This window comes from Onychomys torridus, chromosome X (assembly GCF_903995425.1).
Source record: "Onychomys torridus chromosome X, mOncTor1.1, whole genome shotgun sequence".
Classification (NCBI taxonomy): Eukaryota; Metazoa; Chordata; class Mammalia; order Rodentia; family Cricetidae; genus Onychomys; species Onychomys torridus.
In genome coordinates this window covers 91594369-91617211 of record NC_050466.1, presented here as the reverse complement: position 1 = coordinate 91617211, position 22843 = coordinate 91594369, and the positions used below count along the sequence as shown (strand labels likewise).

Below are 22843 nucleotides of genomic sequence, written 5' to 3'. Positions count from 1 at the left end.
TGAGCCCTCCACTCACTGCTCCTCTGAGGAACACAACTCATGACAGACACCACGAACCTCATTAGAATACAACCAAGGAGCTGTGCAGCAGCGAGATGCCAAAGACAGAAGTCAGAATGTGGCTTGTGACAGAACCTTCTGAACTAGAAAAAAAACATGTCCTCATTTCTCTCTGCTTGAGCGCCATCATGTGGTGTAAAGAGGTATGCAGGACTTCACCTTTGTGAAGAAGCTGTGGTTCCAGGAAGACAAAAAGCAAAAAGCAGAAAGAAAATTGGTTGTTTGTTTTCTTGATGTCCAGTCTTTTTTTGGTTCCTTATGCTATGGGTGTTCTGTTCAGAAAGTCTTTTCCTGTGCCAATGAGTTCAAGACTGTTCCCCACTATCTCCTTCTATCAGGTTCAGTGTATCTGGCCATATGTTGAGGTCCTTGATCCAGAAAAGCCGTGGGTGCTGGGATGACCAACAAGGGAGGAAGAGGAAAAAGAAAAAGTGTGAAGGCAGAATATTGGATAATAGAAGTCAAGACTGCCTTCAAAATAAAACACCACCTCAAGAGGCATACAGTCACTGCAGGTCCCTCAGGAAATGATGCAATGTACAGCTGTGTCAGGTATAACTTGGGCCAAAGAACAGAGCAAGAAGACCTGAATTGCTTCTTCCTCTTTCTGGATCACTCTTACATATTCTTCCTTTTCCTTTCCTTCCTTTTCCTATCCCTTTCTTTCTCACACATTACTAGCTATTCATTCACCCACCAACTCATCCATCCTTCCATCCACCCTTCCACCGATCCATCCACCTACCCATCCATCCATCCACCCACACACCCATCCATCCATCCTTCCATCCATCCATCCATCCATCCACCCACACACCCACCCATCCATCCACCCACCCACCCACCCACCCACCCATCCATCCTTCCACCCATCCATCCATCCTTCCTTCCTTCCTTCTTTCCATCCTTCCATCCATCTACCCACCCACCCATCCATCCTTTTATCCGTTTAGTCCTCCATCAGACACTCGCTCACCACTGGTACCAGGAGCATGCCTGCATCTGTAACAAGGGGGAATGCATCCCATGGGGGGACTGAGCAGCAAGTGAGTAGGAGGGTATTACAAAGGACTGAAATATTTCAGTCAAGTTGGGCTTCATTTGGGATGGGATGTTGTTAAAAAGTAGAGAAAACCTAGACTGAGTATCATGGTAAATTTTAAATATTCATTTTTATTCTTTAGGTATGATGGCTAAAGAAATTCCCTTTCATGCCAGGCATCCATCTTGGTAAGTTCCCAGTGACCCTGACTGAGTGACCACCATCCCAAAATGTACAATTGTGACCATCTACTTGTTAGGATATAACATTTTGGCCTCTGTAACTTCTTTTATGCAAATACCCCAAAATTGTTTTGAGTAGGGTTAACCATTGAAATTGGCAAAACAGACCAGTTTTTGCTTGCTTGTGTAGATATTGAAGGTCTTCTTGCAGTTTTGCCTTAAAAAATTCCCTTCCCTGTTCCTCTCCTTCATGGCAATCTCAAATTTGGCCCAGAGATTGCCATCCTGCTAACAACTAATCGATAAATATTTTAACTGTACTTGGATGGAGTCACAAGTCATAACATTTGGAGGCCCCAGAGATCCGTGGGAGAGCCTAGACTCAGGGCCAGGGGTCCAGGGTAGGCCCCAGAGGGAGCAAGTCCAAGGTGGACTTGATAAGCTAAGGGGACCCCAAAATTCAGTCTCCCAAATTTGCAAAGGGGAAGCAAAAATGAAAGTAAGACTTGCAGGCCAGTGGCTTCTGAAGTGCTGACTGACCAGTGAGTTACTCTGTTTGGTTTTGGACTCTGTACATTTGGAGAAACAAAGGCAAAATCGGGCTCAATAGTAGACTCAGTCTTTGGGGCAGAGGGGACACCCTACTGTCCTTCTGGTCTTGGTGTATGAATGAAGGTGGCCGCCACATGTCTGAGTTCCTCTTGTCTTTCCCTGATAGCACTGTTGTCTTTTTATGCTGTTTTCTTTCGTCTCTTAGACTTGTGTTTTCAAGTTTGTTGCAGAGATGGGAGTCAGAGTGACTATAGCCTAATGGCCCCTGAGCTGCCTGACACAACATTTTCAGGATTTCTGCTAGGCAGACTGCTCCTGGCTGCCTCTATGCAAGCTCCTCCATGGAGCTCCATCTAGCCTGAGCCATCTCTGTCCCTCTCATTGGCTCCCTGGAGCCTCCTGTTTAAGTCCTGCAGGTATACCAGGCACTTCTCTGCACTTTTGTGTTAGCTATGCTTTCCCTCACTCTGATTCTGAAGGATGTCTTTTTTTCCTGCTTGCTCTATATCCCAGCTGGCTCCTCTCTCTGACCCTGCATCTCTGTTTTTTGTTTTGGTTTCGTTTGGTTTTTCGAAACAGGGATTCTCTGTGTAGCTTTGCGCCTTTCCTGGATCTCGCTCTGTAGACCAGGCTGGCCTCGAACTCACAGAGATCCACCTGGCTCTGCCTCCCGAGTGCTGGGATTAAAGATGTGCGCCTCCTCCACGTGGCCACCCTGCATCTCTGGCTGCCACTAATCCCAGTGCTGCTGGGATGGAGCTCAGTGGGTGCTGTCATCAGCAGCCCTCTCAAGCACCATGAGCTCCCTGTTCCACTGCCCACAGCTCTCTGCTCTGCTGCAGGCAGCCTGTGCTGAGAATGGCTCTCTGACCACTGGATTCAGGGTGTTTGGGGCATACATAATGTTGCAGTATTGTTTTATGTTGTTCTACTGTATTAAAAAGCTAGCTCTGGAGGTGAGTTATAGACCCCCTTCCCAAACCAAGCATGCTTGATTAAAATTTCCTCCAAAATCTATGTCCTAGATCAGAAGGCCAGTTGACTCTAGGACAAAGAGAGAAAACTAACCAAAACAGCGCAAGAAAAACACCATGTGCTTTACAACAGCTAAAACATCATTTTTTGTACCTTACGACTTATAGGCTTGTTGAATTTAGTTAAAAATCTATAAATGAAACAAAACCAACACAATGCCAACATTTTCTGAGTTCCCATAGATACCTGTTTTTTACAGTTTCCTGTTTAATGTTGTCTAGCTTACAGATGCTTATATTATTCTGCAACTTAATGACTTTATAAGAAAAATATTTATTAATCTTTTCAGGTTGTCTTGCCTCCATCTGCAGACACACACAAACTGGCTAAAAAAATAAAATATTTCTCAATAACACCTCCAGATAGGCCTGCTTGAAATGATCAGAGTTGGACTTGTTAAAAGTTAATATTCCAGCCAGGCGGTGGTGGCGCACGCCTTTAACCCCAGCACTCAGGAGGCAGAGCCAGCTGAATCTCTGTGAGTTTGAGGCCAGCCTGGTCTACAGAGTGAGATCCAGGACAGGCACCAAAACTACACAGAGAAACCCTGTCTCAAAAACCAAAAATGTTAATATTCCTACATAAAAGAGAGATAGGCAAGGTCATTGGACCTTCACCTAAGTATACAGACACTCCTCCCAGCTGATAGTGCACAAATCCTCAAGGTTTTCTGAGAACAGAGCCAACTATGGTACAGAGGCTGAAAACTAAGAACAAGGAGGAGGGGCCCCATCTATGCAACAATGGAAAAGCTATTATACATACTGGGTAAAGGCTTCAGATATTGTCTAACAACATCCTTAGGAAAAATTTCTTCCAACACATGGAAAATTTGTTACTATTATGTATCATGTTATTTGAATATTTTAATAAAAATGGTTTACATAAAAATTAGGATGGCTAAATGTAACCAACAGATGTCTGCTATTTGACTTCTTCTCCATTTCTTGGTTCTTGTTTACAGAATGTTCTCCCATTTAAGGTCATGGATATTCAAACCTCTTGCTGAAATGTAAACTTTCTCAAGATCTGTAGACGATAGTGTGTGCGGGGTGGGGGGGGGGGGGGGGGAGAACCTGTAAAATCCCAAGTAAAAAGTTAGCTTAACACTTGTAACAAAAAGGGGTAATAGTTTTAAAAAAGCCTATACATAGGTCATCTTAATTTGCTACTAAGACTCATGACAATTTCTTAACTATAATCCTCTGTAAAAATCAAAATCAAAAAAGCAGATCACATACTTCCAGCTTATAATGGTACAGGATATGCATTACTCTTCCAAACGTAGGGAAAGGAGCATAGTGTAGAAACATTGGACCAAACAAGACCAAAAACCAGCTGGGCAAACTCCAAACTCTGCATCTCAATGTCTGATAGCAAACGCTCTTCAGATTTCCAAGTCTATTCAGCTTTGTTGACTACAACACACTAGTCTCTCTTGGTCTGGTTCCACTTCTTGTTAGCATCTTTCCCTTGCAGACACCCCGTGGCTCTGGCATCTCCAAAATCTTGGGGTCTCCAAGTTAATCTAGGCTGAACCTTCACAGATTCACCAATAGCCTCCCTATGTCTCTATTCAGGGATACTCCTGACACATGCCTGGCCTTAGCAGCTGATCTTAGACATGGAGAGAGATTCCATAACCCTTGTATTCTATCCCAGACTCTAAATTCAGAACCACGTCACTGAAGCTGCCAAGTTCTGCTGCTTGCTGGGGCTGGAACATGGGCCTCTTGTTTCAAATACATTTTCACAGGCTTTCTTTTTTCCATGGTTTCCTTCACTGCCTAAGCTTGGCTATCCTGGAACTCACTCTGTAGACCAGGCCAGCCTTGAACTCATAACATAATCATCCTCTGCCTTCAGAGTGCTGGGATTAAAGGTATGGTCCACGACACCTGGCTCTAGGCTTTTCTTTAATTCCTTTTCACAAGTTGGAAGCTTAGCTGGGTGGGGTCTGGCTCTGAGGTCACCACCTCCGTTATTCCACTTAGCATCAGGCTTTTCTTTAATCTGTTTACATGTCCTGATGCTCCTTTTCTCTTTGTATTGTGCATTTTTAATTTTTCATTATAGATCTGCATAAGACTGGCCACTAATAACTACACAACACAGTCAATTCTATGCTGCTTTGAAATGTCTTCTGCCAAAGCTATTAATCCATAACTCTTCAGTTTAGCTTCAGGCAGATTTTGTCGACAAAAGCAGAAAGCATGGTCACATGCAGTGTGACATGACGCTGGAGAAGAAATCTGAGAGTTCTACATCTGGATCAAAAACTTCTCTATGTACTTTTAAGGTTAAGCATAAAGAAGGTAGCTAAACACAAAGTTTATTTAAAATAAGGTATACTTAATACATTAAATGATGTCCCTCAAACTCCTCAGAGATCTATTCAATATGGTATTTAAAATGTTTAATAAAAAAAACTTCCTATATATGTGGAGCAAGGGGAACACTCCTGCATTGCTGGTGGTAGTGCAAACTCGTAAACACCACTGTGGAAATCAATATAGAGGATCCTTAGAAAACTGGGAACCAATCTACCTGAAGACTAAGCTACACCACTCTTGGGCATATACCCAAAGAATGCTCCATTCTACCACAAAGACACTTTCTCAATTATGCTCATAGTGGACTTAAGAGAACTGGCTGCTCTTCCAGAGGTCCTGAGTTCAATTTCCAGCAACCATCTATAATGACCACAGTCATCTATAATGAGATCGGGTACCCTTTTCTGGCATACAGACAGGCACAATGGTAAATAAATGAATCTTAAAAATAAAGAATGGATGATGACGTTGTGGTACATCTACACAGGAAGTATTACTTGGGTGTTAAAAATGACATCATGAAGTTTGCAGGCAAATAGATGAGAATAGAAAAAATTACCCTGAGAGAGGTAACTAACACCCCCAAAAGACAAACATGACCAGTGCCTAGCCCAATAGTCATCAAAGAGACTGCGGCAACAGCTGATGGGAACAGATGCAGAGACCCACAGCCAAACATTAGGTAGAGAGAGAGCCCAAATTCAAGATCTCCGTGGGTCCCTCCCCTTGGAGCTTAGGGAACCTGATGGAAGAGAGGCAGGAAGAGATCTAGGAGCCAGAGCGGCCAAGGACATCAGGAGAACATGGCCCACAGATTTCAACTAAGTAGGGAACATAGGTGTCCATATAGACTGGAGCAGCAATAATGGAGCCTGCATAAGCCTGTGCTAGGTCCTCTGCATATTGCTGTGGTTGTTTAACTTGGGTTTTTGCGGCCCTCCTGAGAGTGGGAGTGAGGGGCCTCTGACTGTTTTGGTTGTGCTTGAGACACTTCTCCTACTGGCTTGCCCCGCCCAGCATTGAAATGAGGGTTTGTGCCTAGACTTATCCAATCGTGCGATGCTGTGTTCAGTGGATATTGTGGGAGACCTTCTCGTATCTGAAGGGAACAGAGGAGAAAAGCATCTGGAGGAAAGGGGTGGTGTGGTTGTGGAGTGATGGGAGGAATGGAAGGAGGAGAACCTGCAGTCATAATGTATTGAAAACCAAACTCTTCCTATGATAGACAAAACTGCCATATGCTAGTGGCAGCCCTTAGGTTTCCTACAAGAAGAGGGCAAGACACAGATGACGCCACTTGGATTGTGAAAACACTGACCACTGGGCCAAGAAATGCCTCATGCCTCACCAGGACTCTACCCAAACTGTGGACAAGCAGGACACTAGAAAATTGACTGCCTCTCTTTGCCTTGCCTGGGTAGGCCACTATCTCAAGTTCCTCATCCACAGAGTCTCCCAGATCTTCTGGGTCTGGCAGCTGAAGGCAAATGATAGCCTATGTGGCAATGGGAGACTTAATTCTGTCATGTGTGATTGTTGAAGACCACTGAACTCTGCCCCAAAGCCACCAAGTAGGAACCTAGGGTAACTGTCTAGGAAAGTCTCTGTCATTTTAGTTGATACAGAGGCCATTTGGATTATACTTCCTGCTCAAAAATTATCCTTCTCACATCTCTGATGAAGAAGATGATGGCTAACTGTAGCTTTATCAGTTTAAAAGCAGCAAGCTCCCAGCTCCTCACCCAATGGCTGCAGCTGCCTGCTCAGTCCATTTCATGTGTGAAAACCAGGCCTTGCTTTTTCTAAAACTACTAGGTCTCCTGCTAAAAAAGGCAAACCCCATAGTTTACCCTGCTGATAAGCTTCACACTAAAAGAGATAAACTCACAACACAGGTTTCAATGTAAACTCTCAATGTTCCTCTTTTTTTTTTTTTTTACAAAAACTTGGCTTTCTATGACTACTTTCAATAATCAGCCAACTATGTCTCATGAAAGCTAATAAATGAAAAGGTAATTAAATAAACATGAGGATCTAGAAAATTTATTTAGGGTGTAAGTTGTAAAGGTCTATGGATATAAAAGCTTTAATAAATTATGAGAGTCTAAGAAAGTAATTTAAAGTACTTAAATGCAAGTTACAAAAGTCTAAAACAATAATTTAAGGTAAAAGAAAACATGCCCCAAATTCTTTCTCTCTCCCTATGTGATTGTTGTCATATTAAGATCTCTTTTTATAAACTAAAAAAAAATCATGTAAACGTCAGGGAGTCATAACTTGAGTCCAACTTTGTAGATAAAGTGGATTCCAGACAAGTTCCTCCTTCCATGTCAGTGCCCAGGCGCAGCCTCCCCACCTATTGCCTGTTCCTGAGGGTGGGTGCATTCCTTCTGCTGGTCTTGAGCCATAGGCCTAGAAGTTTCAAATGTACACCCAAGATAAAGATTTTCCCCTGAGCTCCTCAACTTTACCTTCTGTCCTTAGTCTATAACTATCCTAGCAGGTTTCCAATCAACTAAAGATTGTGAACTGCTCCAAACCCCCACCTCAGGTGGTCCTTCAAACAAAAAACCTTCCATATAATGTTCCTTCATGACAATCTATTTGTCATCCTGCTAACAACTAATCAATACATCTTGTAATCATACTTGAATTGCATCTATGGTCTTTTCCCAGGGGTTACAAACTCCATAACATAGGTTATGTGATACGTGCTTTGCTTGCATGTTCATATGTGTACCACTTGACAGGCTGGTACTCATGGAGGCTAGAGGAGGGTGTCAGATCCTTGGGAACTAGAGACACAGACAGTTGTGAGCTGTCATGTGGGTGCCGGGAACCAAACCTGGGTCCTCGGAACCAAACTTGGGTCCTCTACAAGAGCAGCAAATGCTTTTAACTGCCGAGCCACCTCTCAGGCCTTCATGGTTAATTTAATCTATGAGGAAGGAGGAACTGGGGTTAGACCTGTCAAAAAGAAAACACAGTAGTCACTAATGCTGGCTGAGAGAAGGGGGGGTGTTTTTGTGGCTTTGCAGCGACCTTGTTTGAGGTGAGTACTCTGTGTGATTGCTTAGTTTCAGCAGGAAACCATCACGGCCTAAGCTAAGGGACACTGCCTCGGGAGTCCTTCAGCATCCTCGGCCCCAGCACCTCCTTAAGGACAGAACTGACCTGGTGTTTGCCTCTTCCATTCAGCCGACTGTTTCATCTCATGGACAAACGCCACTCAAGACACGTGTAGCTTTTAGAAGGTTGGACAAGGATTTGACAAGGAACAACACAATTCTGATGTCAAAACCAGATCAATCCCAAGGAAGCTTAATCCCAGGAAAACAACATGAAAAAAATGAAAGCAGTGCTGAAGAGATGCAACAATACTGCAGCTGAATTCGCATGAATTCGAACCAGCCATGAGTCAGATGCACCACCACCATGCAGAGACCCAAGAGGCCTCAGATGCGCACCTGTTTTGAGGCCAACATGCTGAGCACTTCCGCTGACTCTTGGGAAACTCCCTTTGTGTCAATTGCTTTTGGGAAATGTCACCAGAAGGCCATTGGTAGTTTTGAATAACTTTGCGACAAAGGAAACCATGGGAAACTGGGGCAACACAGTAGGAGACTGGATTTTTCAGCTTTTTCAAGTGGAACAGCCATGAACAATTGTGTGGAAGTGACAAGAAAGATGCATGCCTTCGTTCCTCTTAGGTGAATACCTAGGAAGAGAATGGCTAATTCGTGTGGTAGGTGTATTGTTCATTTTAAAGGCGCTGCCAAACATTCTCTGTGGTTGAACCATTTCATAGCCCACCAGCCTTGAAAGGCAGTTCCAGGTCACGCTCAACCTGGAATGTTATTGCTGTTTTAATGGACACTTACATAACGCTCATCTTGCCATAAGCGTACCTAAAAATCCATGTATCTTCTTTAGTGACATGTCTCTTCACATATATTGTCCACCTTAACAAAATAGATTGCCAGCTTCCTTATGATTGACCCATGAGCATCCTGGACATATTCTATGTGTAATTCCTTTATCAAATATATGCAGAAAAATATTTTCTCTCCATGTGCCTTACTTTTCATTTCCTTAAAAAGGTCTCTCAAAGGTGTTTTTAATTTTGACAAAGTATAATTTTTGACTTTTTAAGTGAGATCTTTCCTCTGGCTTTTTGAAGTCACTCTTTAGCAGGATGAAAGATGCGCTTAAGTTGCACAGTGGTTATTTTTGAGATTTTTGTTCATTTTTCATGTGTATGAGTATTGTATCTGAGTGGGTGTCTGTGTATCACTTGCACGCAGTGTCTGTGGAGGCCAGAAAGGGAGCTGGTCCATTGGGATTGGGGTTACAGAAGGTTGTAAGCAGCTATGTGGGTGCTGAAAATTGAACCTGCATCCTGTGAAAGAACAGCCAGTGCTCTTAACCACAGAGTTACCACTCCAGCGATTTGAGTGTTTGATTCATATACACATGCTGAGTTTCCCCCTTTTCCTTTCCTGCCTCCAAACCCTCCCAGGTATTGCTCCTTGACTTCTTCCAAATTCACAGCCTCTTCTTTCATTAATTGTTGCTACATGCACAGACAAACACACACACACACACACACACACACACACACACACACACACACACACACACACACAAGTTCCTAAACACAACCTGCTCAGGCTGTATAATGTTACTTGTATGTGAGTTCCAGCAGATGCACACACTGCATCATCTGACACTGTCAATTTGATTTTCGTTTTTGGTTTGTCCATTGGATGTGTGATGCTCACTGAATTGTGTCACGTTCATACACAAAGCTATGATTCAAGAGCAGGAGTGGAGGTGGATGGAGGAAGCTAGACAACTGGTACTTACATACAGTTGCTAAGGAGAGGCTTTGCCCCTCAACCACACACTAGTGTGACTGCAGATCATTCCTTACAAGCAACTGGAAGAGCAAAGTTTATAATTTCCCACCATAAAAAGTTAAGTGTTTAAGGAGTTGGAAACTTTAGTTTTTCTGTCATTTGATCATCATAAAGTATATACATATGACAATTTATTACATTGTATGCCATAAGAGTATAGTTATTATACATCCATTTCAAAAGGTATAGAAAACTAGAGAGAGCATAAAGCCTCTTGTAGCAAAGTATCCATGTACTGTACAGTAAAACATGAAGAAAAGAGAAAAAGAATGGCTTAATATAAAGGGAAGAGGAAGGAATGAGTTCAGGTAATGGACACAGATATGAAAGAGGATATAAAGATAATTATTTTTCCAGTCCTAATTCTGTCCTAGAGTCTTAGTTAGGGTTTCTATGGCTGTGGTAACACACCATGACTGTAAGCAACTCAGGGAGGAAATGGTTTATTTCACTTGCATTTCCACATCTCTGTCCATCATCAAAAAACTAGGGCAGGAACTTAAACAGGGAAGGAACCTGGAGTCAGGAGCTGATGCAGAGGCCATGGAGGGGTGCGGCTTACTGGCTCGCTTCCCATGGCTTGCTCAGCCTGCCTTCTTATCCCGCCCAGGACCACCAGCCCTGGGATGGCACTGTCCACAACAAGCTGGGCCCTCCCACATTAACCATCAATCCAGGAAGTGCACCACAGGCCAAACCAATGGGGACATTTTCTCCATTGAGTTTCCCTATTTAAAACGCCTTTAGCTCGTGTGAAGTTGACATCAAACTGGCCAGTGCACATGAGTTGTTGTTGTTGTTGTTGTTGTTGGTGGTGGTGGTGGTGGTGGTGGTGTGTGTGTGTGTGTGTGTGTACTAGTGGATAAAATACATTTGATCCTGATTGTTAGATTTAATATCATGCTTCACAGCTTCCCTTTTGGATGCAAAATCTCATTGTATGTAAGTTCATTAAGTTGTATAGACCTTGGGGCTGGTTAATTTGGTTATATGGTGCTTTTTATTTGGAAGTATTTTTTATTATGAACGTTTATTTTTAAAAATAGATTCCATTCAGTCAGTGATTTGAAAGGGTCTGTTATGCTATTATTCCTTTCAGGACTAATTTTTCATGACAGTTGTCCCATTCTACAATGGATCAGGCTGTATTTCATGTGATCTCTTGGTTAATGACCTGATGACTGTCCCTTCTGACCTCTTGTAATGGTTCTTCTAGAACACTATATTCCCGAGACAAGCACCCAATTTCCCTTCCTACATTTGGGTTTTATGGGCTTGTAAGCAGATCACTGTGTCAACGTTTGGGTTCATGGTAGCTGAGCCTGGTTTGAAGAACACAGATTGCAGTTTGCAAAACTCCCATAGTTCCAAGAAATCTGCTACATTGGCAAACATCCAAAATAAATGACCTTTTAACCTTAGGCAAGCCAGCTAAGCTGCAGAGATAAAGCACCTATTTCTTAAGACCAGTCCTCAAAATTCAGAGTATCACTACCACTAGAAAGGACGAAATGCCTGGATGGACTGTATTTGCTGGCCAGCAATGTGGCCATCCTGAACTCAACTGCATGCTGATCTCAAACATAAAATGAACCCCCTTTAAAATACAAGAGTTTCTGAAAGGTAAGTATAAAGGCGCTTGCAATTCAGATCATCATAGATCCCAAACAAAACCTCTGGTACTAGAATATCCTGCCTTTAGGTTGTTCCAGCCTCTTTAATCCTGGAAAACCTGTTTCAGACCTGGAGTACACCCATGATTGGGCTATCCCATGATCCACAAGTCCTATTTTCTGGGACAAACATGGGAACATTAATTCCAAAATAGTCTTCCACCACACAGTGATCTAGCTTCCCCAGATTTTTCAATGATATCAACTCTACATGATGAACAGGACCATAGTAGTCCAGCTGCCACCCAGGGTCACTTGGCTTTTGCAACCTTGGTGGTCCATTGGTTCCTTCATAATGCCCAGAAGTTTTTAGCCTTCGTTTTTAAAGGTCCTCAGATTACATGCATTTGTAAGGATCCATCTAAATTGAAGCAAAGGATGCCCTTTACACCGCTTGATTAAAGGCCATGTAAGTAAGAGTATACAGCAACCCCTATTATGGATTAGGCATGATGCCCTCGCCCTGCCCACAGGCTCTAGTACTGAAAGATTGGTAAACAGGGGTGTTGCCATGTAAAGAGGTTCTGGGAACTTTGGGAGAGATCTAGCTGTAGGAACCATGTTACTGGGGTGGGTTATTGGAGAGACATTATCCTTGGCTCCCTTTCTCTCATATTACCACTACTTCCTGTCTGTCACGAGGTGTTGTTTCCCTGCCTCCTAATCCTGTTGTCACAATGCTGTGCTTTAACCTGGACCCAGAAACACAGAGCTGTCCCTGATCAACTGAACCCTCTGAAACTGTGAATCAAAGGAAATCCTTCCTCTGATAATATGCTTCTGCAAGGTAATTGGAAAGTGAAATGCAAAAGCAATAGACCATTCCAGAATACACCATCAGTACCACGACTCCAGGGTGGCTTCACGATGACCAGAGCCCCCTGAAAGCGGCTATTGATAACATCTGGTATTGATGTCCTGACTCAAAAAGTAAAATATGGTAAATAAAAAGACCCTGCTGAGTACTGCAAGCCAAATGAATCTCAGTGGGGTTTCTTACATTCTCAGAATTTGAACCTCCAGTAGCAACATTTTGGGGCTCCATGCCATGGAACCTCACAGGTGCCCACCATACTAGAATTTGACTACTGCAGCTTGTGTTCTGTTTCAGTCCTAGCCTGATGCACAATGGAATTAATACCCATATCCAGTGCACATAGTACACTAGGACTACCTGACTCTGGATGGAACAGGGCAACACCTGGCAGAATTTTTCTGGAAAGCAGGTGCTACTATTTCAAAACTTTCACCAGTTATGATGGGTTTAAAGGTCACCTGATGTCAAGTCCTCCCTGCCAGGATATAGAGATACTTGTATATAGAGCAGTGTCTAACACCATGCATGTCTTGCAGAAAGGTAGAAAAGACCCCAAGGTGGCCCTGATGTCAATATTTTATAATAACATGCCTGATGCTACTTATTCACTACCCTCGGTCGTAAATCTGGGCTGACTCTCAGAGCCCTAGAACATAGAGGCCACCACCGCTACAGGTAGACACCCAATATTCAGAGAACTCTCTAAAATCTTGAGAAGATTCCTGAGGGTCTTTTCAGCTAGCACTGGCCTGCTTGTGCCCACTGACTTATGGGCACTTAAGTACCTAGGACTGTGTATCTAAGACCTGGTTTTCTTGATTAATTGCTAGCCCACCTAGATAATACTGCACCCAGAGTAGCCCTGTGAAAGTGTACCTCCTACACTACCACAGGCAGGGCATGTTGCACTATCAGGCGGAACAGTCATCAGGTTCAACAAGAAATAATGTGGTCTGGTGTTTGTAGTCCTCCTCTGACTTACCTTCATATTAGTTTTGATGATTGACTATTTGGATTTAACCATGTCTTGGATCTGGCCCACGAGTTGTATTGGCCTTCAAAGCCCATGGTCACAGCCAGCCAATCCTAAATCCCAAAGGATGACTGACCATGGCTGAGACAACACCCATCTTCTAGGCTCCTGGTCACAACCTTCTCCCCTGTTCACCACATCACAAGCAGTAAAGCACACTTCCTGGGGTTTACATACATAATCCCACCTTAGGAAATCAAACCCCATTAACATTAGGGCTACAGCTTGTCCTTTGGACGTCCCATGGAGAAGCTGCTGCTTAGGGGTAGCCCTGTGCTAATCAACATGTAAACATCACAGAAGATGCAGCTCTTGATGGCAGACCTCTTACCTGCTCTCATGACCATGCCAATTTCTTTGCCCTGAGTATGGGTCAGGCACCACTTTAAATGCACATGGCTGTTTGGTTTCTCATGCTTACATGCTGCAACATATTCCTCTTCCCACGTATGAAAGGAGTCTGAGCAGCAGAATATTCGAACAGGAACTGGTTCATATGCCCTGCCCCTGACAACCCATGCCCTATATCCCATCTTGTCAGACTCTCTCGTAGCAACTTCACCCACAATCTGCTATCCCAGCCTTTCCCCCTCCACTTTCTCACTCTAATGCGCTGCAGGAAACTGATAGTTCTTTCAGCACTATTCAAAAATCTCCCGGGCTTTTCATGTCTAAAATGTTTTCCCTGTTCTTGCCATACTCTGGTCTCCTTCAGGGGCTGACATCATATTGAATATGCCTGGGGAGGGGAGCATATATTCATATTATTTAACCTACTGCGAGATCTAGTGTGCAAATTGTCTTGACTTTGATACACATCTCCTAAGGACAGGGAGTCACAGCACTGGCCGCTGGACAGAATATCCTTTCTGTGGTAGGGGTGGAATATATTCACCTATGAATGGGGTATCACGCAGAAACAGGGAAGTATTATGGCTATGTATGACATTGATGAATCTTAAAATTATTATACTGAGAAAGAAAAGTCAGGTAAAAGAACATCTGATGGTTCAATAAGTAAATAGGCACAGAATGGGCAAAACTAATTTATGCTGATACCAAGAAGAAAGGTAGCTATGCCCTGGGAAAGCAGTGGTACTGATTAGAAAGAACACAGGGGACTTTCTGGGACTGATTGAAGTTATCTCTATTCTGATCTGCGCTTTAGCTACAAGGTCCAGTGCATTTTGCAATAATCAGCTACCTTCAGACTTACCACCTGGTCTCGTGTATTTGAGAGTATGTAACTGACACTTGAATCTGAATCATCTCAGTACAAAACTACCCTCACACAAATTTGTTTGCCACCTTTTTTTTGATTTACATTTCCGCTCAAATTCTCAATTTCTCTGTGTTTCTTGATCTTATTTTTTTCTGCTTTGATGGTGTTAGTTGAACATAAGGCTTTGCACATGTTAACTCTATGTTCCTAAAATGCAACCAAAGACTCTTTTAATCCCTGAATTTAAGTGACAGAATTCTACTTATAATTGTCATGTTATATGAGGGCTTATTCGAGCCATATTATGCCATCGCCTTTGGACAGTATGTTGGTTAACAATCCTACATATAGCTGGGCGGTGATGGTGCACACCTTTAACCCCAGCACTCAGGAGGCAGAGCCAGGCAGACCTCTGTAAGTTCGAGACCAGCCTGGTCTACAGAGTGAGCTCCAGGACAGGCACCAAAACTACACAGAGAAAGCCTGTCTTGAAAAACCAAAAAAGGAAAAGAAAAGAAGTTTCACCACTTTGAGTCCCTGACTGAAGAGAAGATGTTGAAATTTTTGTTTGTTTTTGTTTTTCTGTTGTTGTTTCTATCTCTTACCTCTTTATTTTTCTCGAGCAGGTCAACATGAGCAGTATGTGGCAATGGTGTGGGGCTGGAGTGCCAAAGTCTCAGCCACAGCATAGAGATTGATGCAGAGAGCAAGACAGACCTGGGACTCCATCCCTCCCCTATGAGCATGCCTAACATCAAGCTGCTGGCAACCTGGGTCCCTGTGTGGTGGCTCTTCTTCCTCAGTGGAAAGGGTTTTGGCCTTGGCCTTTTGCCTTTTCTTGGAATACAGAGCCCAGTCTCATCTGGTTGTAACAGAGGTAGATTGCAGACATCTCCCTGGGATGATGGTTGGCTTTGTCAGGGTTGGGGGTCGGAGAAGATCTGGAACAAGTTCCATGGTGGAGGCAGCAGGGCTGTAGTCCTGAACACAGGTGGAACCCATCAAGTGTCCAACTGCCTGTGCTTAGTGGCCAGTGCAGAGAAGACTGTGTACTGCTGGCAGAATTTTAAAGAGAGTGTGCAGCCAGAGGTTCTGGCATGTTCCCTTGGTTTGCATTCTTCTTTCCTTTCTTGCTTTTAACAGTTAAAAGCCACCCGAAGAGAGAAACGATGTGAATCATTGATAATGAAACACCTTTGAGTGGAATTTAAAATGCATGTCCAATAAAACTCTACAGGGTTTGGTTTAATGGAAAATGTCTCTGGTGATGACTATCTTGTGGGTGAGGGTCTAGTCTGGAGGCAGCACCATTGCTGTTAGTTGGACCAAGAAGTATAAAGATTGCCTGAACAATCAAAAGTGTGCATGAGCACTTTTAAGAGTTCCTAAGTTATGGGTGCAAAAGAGCAGTTCTTTCCTGTAGGAAGAGAAAGGACAGAGGTTGAGGAGTAAGAGAAGACACCCTCTCTTCCTGGCTGCAATTAGACCTCTTAGAGACAGCACAGATGTGATAAGATCTTTTCGTCTAGGGATGGGGACACTTGCAGAGAGTAAGGGTCTGTGTGGCTCTATAGAGACCTCCATCATAGAGTTGGGAAGTGTGGTGGTCCATGGAGGGGTGAGTTGCCCAAGGGCAGTACAGTGGTTTGAATCTGTATGGCCCCCATAGACTCTTGTGTTTGAATGCTTGACCTCTAGGGAATGGCACTATTAGGAATTGTGGATGTGTTGGAGGAGCCTTGTTGGAGAAAGTGTGCTACTGCGGGGCAGGCTTTGAGGTCTCATGCTGAAGCTACATCCAATGACGCAGCCTCCTTCTGCTGCCTGTGGATCAAGATGTAGATTTCTCAGCTCCTTCTCAGAGCATCATGTCTGCCTGCATGCCACCATGTCTTGCCATGGTGATAATGAACTAAACCTCTGAACTGTAAGCCAGCCGCAATGAAATGTTTTCCTTTATAAGACTCGCCTTGGTCACGGTGTCTCTTCACAGCAGCAGCGACCCTAGCAAAGACAGGCAACCACGGGGAGGAGAGCAAGGCATGAGGGGCAGCTGGAGTTTATCTGTGCTGGCCTCTGGCCTCCTGCAGTGAACACCCTAACCTGTGGCTGGAATGCAAGGGATGCAATTTCCTGCTGGGACTTGCAGGGCCACTCCAGGGCTTGACCCTTACCACACCTAGCACTCCCTTAGCTGGGGCAGCAGAAAGGGGAACTGTCATCAGCTCTTCTGCCACGAGGCAGGACAAAGGAAAATTCATTTGGACCTGGACAAACAATAGATAAGGAGCTCAATGGACATCAGAATCCCACAGCATACTGCATTTAGCTCAATGGCACTAGAGCCCCTCCCATTAAAAACAACAACCGAAATTTCACAGGAGGAACATTAGCTACCAGAGTACCACAGTCCTAGTCAGGGTGATAAGAAAGAGGAAATCGGGTACAAGAACTGCAGCATTCAAGGAATCCTCACTGACAGCAAGTTCCAATCAAGGACAGTTGTTGTTCGGACGGCTTCATAGCAGATCGATCACATGTACGAGACAACTGGGCACCTGACATGTCAAAAATAATTAGAATACACAGTGGGGAATTCTCCAACTCAGAGCAACGATAAAACAAAAAGGGGCATTGGCAAACGTCAGAAACACGCAATAGTCACAGAAGGCAAGTTATGAAGACAACTGAAGTACTCTGAATAGAAGCCAGAATCAAGGGAAGGGCATACACTCTCCTGGTTGGGAACCCTCCACATTTTCCAGACGCTAACCGTCCTTGGTACTGAGCTCTACATACCGGGGAACACTAATGCAAATCGAGCCAAGTATGTCTTGGTATCAGCAAATTTTGGCCGTGATGTTCATATAGAGGACAATATTTTTTCAAAAATTTGAAGACACAGAATAATGAGGGGAAAGTGTTTTACTCAGACGGTAAAATTGACGTTCAAGTCTCCATAACAGGAAGAGCAACAATAAAATGCCAGCAGTGGGAGAAATTGAAAACACAGAAGCATCAAAAACCACGTGGCAATTGTGACCATTGTATTGGGATACAGAGCTGGCCATAGGCGTTAAGGCCAAGAGGCTGGTTGCTGACTGCCTAGAAAGGGTAGGCTGAAAATGGAATTCTACCCTGTTGGATACGCTGCAACAAAAATAGGCACTTGCTGGGGTGGAGACCCCTCCCGGCTCCCTTGTGGGCTCCCCAGGAGTTGACCTCAGAGCCCCAAGTTTATTGAAGGTCCCTGAATGTCAGCTGAGAGGCGTGAGGGAAAAAAGTACTTTGTGGGGGAACAAGGAGGCCCAGTGAGGTGGGAGGCAGAGAACTAAGTAAGCAAAGATGCCATGAAGTCTGGAAAGTTAGACTAAACTTAACGCCTCTCTGGACTGTCTAGTGGAGAAGTAACATACAAAAAGGGCATGCTACCACCGGCGCCCTCCCAAGTGGAGCATGCCTAGAGGAAGCAAGAGGGCCTGTTGCTGGAGAAGGGCTTGCACTCAGGGGCAGAAGCATCTATCTCCCAGGGAGCCTCCTCCTCAAGGGACAGGGAGAGGGAGACGGGGATGATCTGAAGCGAGCCAGCAAGCCAGCGACCGGGTTCTTCCCAGTAACAGCCAGAAGGGAGGAAGGTTTGCTTTGAGCTTGGTCCTGAGGCTTCTGGTCTCTTGGGAGGCTGGCATCAGGGGCCCCCACCTCTGCAAGCAGAGCCCCGCATCCTTCCGGCCCCGGGCTGCAGTACCGTCCCCGGCCGGCAGAGGCACTGCGGGGCGGCGCCAGCGCGTTCCCACCGCTCGCGGCAGAGCCGGGAGGCGGAGGCTGCGCCCCCTCCCCTGCCCGCTTCCTGGTCCTCGGGGTCTGAGCGCCGCGGCCTGGGACTGCAGACCCAGGGGCTGCGGGTGTTCTCGGCGGCCGCCGCAGCGTCCGCGGCGACGTCACGGTCCTCGCGGCCTGGCAGCCAGCGCTCGGGCCGGCCGCCGAATGCCCGTGGACGCGCATCTCCTCCCCGAGTTCCTGCTTCCTGGGCCAGCCAAAGCCGCAGGTGAGAACGTCCGCGGTAGAGGTGGCACCCAGGGCCTGCGGGTCTCAGAGGCCCCCTGGCCTCCTTCTTCTCTCCTCCTTGCCCAGGAAACCCCGCGGGGCCGCCTGCAGCGGGGACGCTAAGTGCTCCCCGGAGCCCCGAGAGAGAGCACTTCTTCTGAGGCACGTAGCCCCCCTCCCCCGCCCAGGTGCTCCTGCAAGCTCCTTTGTGGACCCCACAAGCCCCTAGGGGATCCCCCGCCGAGCACCCCGCGGGTCCCACCACCCCTGGCGCGCATGCCCAGAGGCCCTGGGAGCTAGAAAGTAGCTGAGCTGCTGGCGCAGTACCTGCTGGCTAAGGACGCGAAGACTGTGTGGATCAAAAGGGCAGACAAGATGAAGTGTGTCATCCTAAAGGTGCAGGAGCTTCTTCCCCGAGATTGCAAGACAGCCTCTGACCTCCCCGAGTTAGTCTTTGGGTCTAGGTGAAGGAACTTGGCCCTCCAGAGCTCTCCTATGTCCCGAACAGGAAAAAAAAAAAAAAAAAAAATTCACCCTGCCCTGCCTTTGGGGCCTGACAGGCGACCAGGGCACTCGAGCCAAAGACTGGGCTTTCTGCTGAGTATCCCGGACTTGATCTTCGTGCAGGCCAGCTGTGTCCCAGAGGAGGTGTTCGGGGAGGTGTGGAGGGTGTTGGAGGTATGTTCGCCTACAAAGCACCCCATCCTTGGGGAGCCGTCACCAAAGCGCATCACCAGAGCTTGTGCGCCCCACGAGTAGTATCTGGTGCAGGAGTAGGTGTCCACCATCAGGCCCCGTGCTCTCGGTATTCTTGTGGGGCCCTCAAAGGAAACAAGACAGATGGAAGTCCTGGAGTTTGTGGCCCAAGTGAATGACACCCGGCCCAGAGCCTTGGCTGTGGCAGTGAATGAGGCGTTGAAAGAAGAGGAGGAAATACCGGTGCTGTGTGGTGGCCCAGAAGCAGCTGCTGCTGGTGATGTGACAAGTGCGGGTGTTAGTTCCAGTTCCAGGGCCCGTGCCATGGCTGAAGCAAGCATCAGCGCCAGTGCCATTGCAAGTGCCAGGGCAGGGCTAGAGCCGTGCCGGAGTGATGATCAGTACCGGGGACAGTCACAACCTCAGGCCAGGGTCAGGGCTTCTGCAGCCCCCAGGGATGGCTGAGGCCGAGGCATCCTTGTTTTTGTTGTGGTAGTCAAAGGGCCGCTGGAGCAGTAGGCGCTCTGATGTAGGAAGCCTGCAGGGGTAGAGCAGGCTCAGGAAGGATACCCAGCCTTGGGCTCCAGCTCTCTGGGCTTTCTGGTGACTTAGCGTCTAGTCTGCCCCTTGCAAAGTCGTGCGTGCTTCGTAGCTCCCTTCTTTCCCGTTGAAAAGCAGTGGTGAGGCATCTAGTGAGGAGAACTAAGTGATGAAGGCTGAGGATGTGGCTGAGTGGTAGACGACTTTCCTCACATGGGTAAGGCCCTAGGTTCCATCCCCGGAACCATCAAATTAGTCAAAAGCGACTCCATATGAACAGGGTCAAATCAGAGTGGAGGTAAAGGCATGCTAAACTATTTTCCAAATCCTTGCTGTTATAGACAGATGATCTAGTATGAGCATCTAGGTTCATGCTTGGCGTACATCCAGGTTTCATTGTTCCTTCTTTAGGAGAGATTTGTTTGTTTGTTCAAAACAGTTGTGACACTGTCATTTTAGGCCTGAAACATACTAGAGACAGTAGTTCTTTGAGGTGTGGAAGGAATTGATAGCACAGTGATTCCCCCGCCATATATTCAGAAGTAAAACACAAACTTGGCCAAAATCTGACACACAGCAAAAGCAGCTGATGTTTCCTTGTATTCACCTAGAGCTCTGGATGTAGGGAAAAATAAAATTGAATTAGACACCTTGCTCATGGACTCATTTATTTAACTTGTGTCTAGTGACCGTTTACCTCGTGTGAGGCACTGTGCCGAGATTCAAGGGTACACCAGACTCCAGCTCTGCCCCACATCTGAGAGTCTAGTTTGGGCTCTCAGTGTACATTACTGAGGTAGATGTGGCAGGCAGGTTTGACCGGGATGGTCGTACGATCCAGGTGGTCAGGGAGCCCAGAGGAGAGACATGGATCCGTGGGAAGGGAGCATCTGGGAGGCAGCAGGCTTCACTGTTGACAGGTAGCAGCACCCTGTCAGAGATGCCACACTAGAGATGTCAAAACTGCAAGTGATGCCCTCCCTGTTGGCTTGTTGTGGATACCTGGAGGACTCCATGCTTCCATGGAAGTGGGAGGCTAGAATTACAGGATGCTGGAGGGCTGGTGAGATAGCAAGAACCTGTGTGCAGGAGACCCACTCTTTAGTTGTACCTGAGAGAGGATGAGAAATGAGTGGGAGTGGGCACTCTTGCCTCTGAGGTTTGCCAGAGGGACGGCCCAGCAGCAGCAGCAGCAGCAGCAGCTGGGGTAGGTGCTCTGGACTCTGGCACCCATGCAGCGTGGACCCTACACACTCTGGCTCCGGAACCCATCATTTCTAAGGAGTGGCAGGAGAGGAACAAGTGTCCATTCACCGGAACAGAGGTTGTCCCCTGAGGCGAGGGCTCAGAGCAGAGGTCGGCTGCTGAGGGCTGTGAGAGCCAGGGCTCCGTGTGTTACGAGTGCAGTGCTAGGATTAGAGTGAGGTTCCATAAAGTAGAGAAGAAAAACAAAGGCCTGTGTGTGAGCAGCTGGAAAGGATTCTGCTGGTGTTGTGGAACACTGTGGATGGAAGTGAGACAGAAGTGTGTCTAAGCAGAGGCAGCATAAGCCTTGGTGGCCAGACCGAGATTCCAATCCTATTAAGATGGGCTGCAGAGGTTTTTATGAGTAGACTGTGAGCTGATGAAAGCGTAGCTCTACCCAGTGTTGATGGCCTGTATGTACAGCGTGGCTATTGAAGAACCCCCGCTCCCTGTGCTGGCTTAGGATGGCCTCCAGTGGATATCAGGAGCATAGTAGCTAGCCTGTGAGTCCCTTCCGCCCTTACAGGCTGCTGGTCACATTCATGCGTGTGCTGGTGTGTCTTGGAATCCTCTTGTCCTCCAGATGCAAATCCCATGGGATCTGGTAACAGCAATCCTGGGGACTCCCCTGGGGGCTGTGGGGTCCAGAGAGCACTGCATCTAAAACCCCCTCACTCTTTCCCTTCTGTGAGGAAAACAAGGAGAGATGTCTGCTGGTGGAATGGGGGTGACGGTATGGGAATCTGAGGTGAACTGGACCGAGTGTTGTGGGAATGTTCTGTTTTTTCTCTGGAATAGGGTTCTTGGGGCAAATATGTGGATGTCAGTCTAAACCCTAACTTGAGGTGCCCAAACATTTCCTTTCCACTTGCAGCCCACAGGCCATTGTCAGTTATGCAGGCTGCGTATTAGATGCTATATATTTTTGCAGTTCTTACGTCAGATTTTCTCAAAAATGGTCATGGAGGATACATTGTCTATAGCCCATAGCCCTAATAGGTACCTCAGCGAGCTCTACTGTCCCAGGAAAAGTACTAAGGATGTGGACTATTCTCTTGCTTACTTTTTTTTTTTTTAATTTATTTATTATGTATACAGTGTTCTGCCTGCATGTATGTCTGCAGGCCAGAAGAGGGCACCAGATCTCTTATTGTAGATGGTTGTGAGCCACCATGTGGTTGGTGGGAATCGAACTCAGGAACCTTTGGAAGAGCAGCCACTGCTCTTGACTTCTGAGCCATCTCTCCAGCACCCCTCTTGCTTACTTTTTAAAATGTCCCCTGTATCCAAATGCCAAGATCATCCCACCTAAATTAATTTTTCTTGTTTTGGAAGAGGTGCAGGAGCAATATTGGTACAGAATTCAACAGATATATCAAGACTTATTTCCACCCAAATGGAAAAAGAAGCATAAGAAAGCCAGATGTGGCAGAATGGAGAAGGGTGAGCC

The 22843-nt window shown here is 46.0% G+C and overlaps 1 protein-coding gene and 1 long non-coding RNA gene across 2 annotated transcripts in view; both read left to right on the top strand.

Annotated features, from left to right (window-relative positions):
• Window positions 1–456: 456 nt before the first annotated feature.
• Window positions 457–9250, top strand: LOC118574834. Its single transcript, XR_004943750.1, has 3 exons — window positions 457–612; window positions 1245–1290; window positions 8282–9250. It is a non-coding gene; the product is annotated as an uncharacterized LOC118574834 (long non-coding RNA).
• A 7149-nt stretch (window positions 9251–16399) lies between these two features.
• Window positions 16400–22843, top strand: part of LOC118574733 (doublesex- and mab-3-related transcription factor C1-like) — a 42592-nt gene continuing 36148 nt past the window's right edge. Inside the window, exons 1-2 of the mRNA XM_036175640.1 lie at window positions 16400–16486; window positions 18558–18913. Coding sequence (XP_036031533.1) covers window positions 16400–16486; window positions 18558–18913 — 443 coding nt within the window. The remainder of the gene's footprint in view (window positions 16487–18557; window positions 18914–22843) is intronic.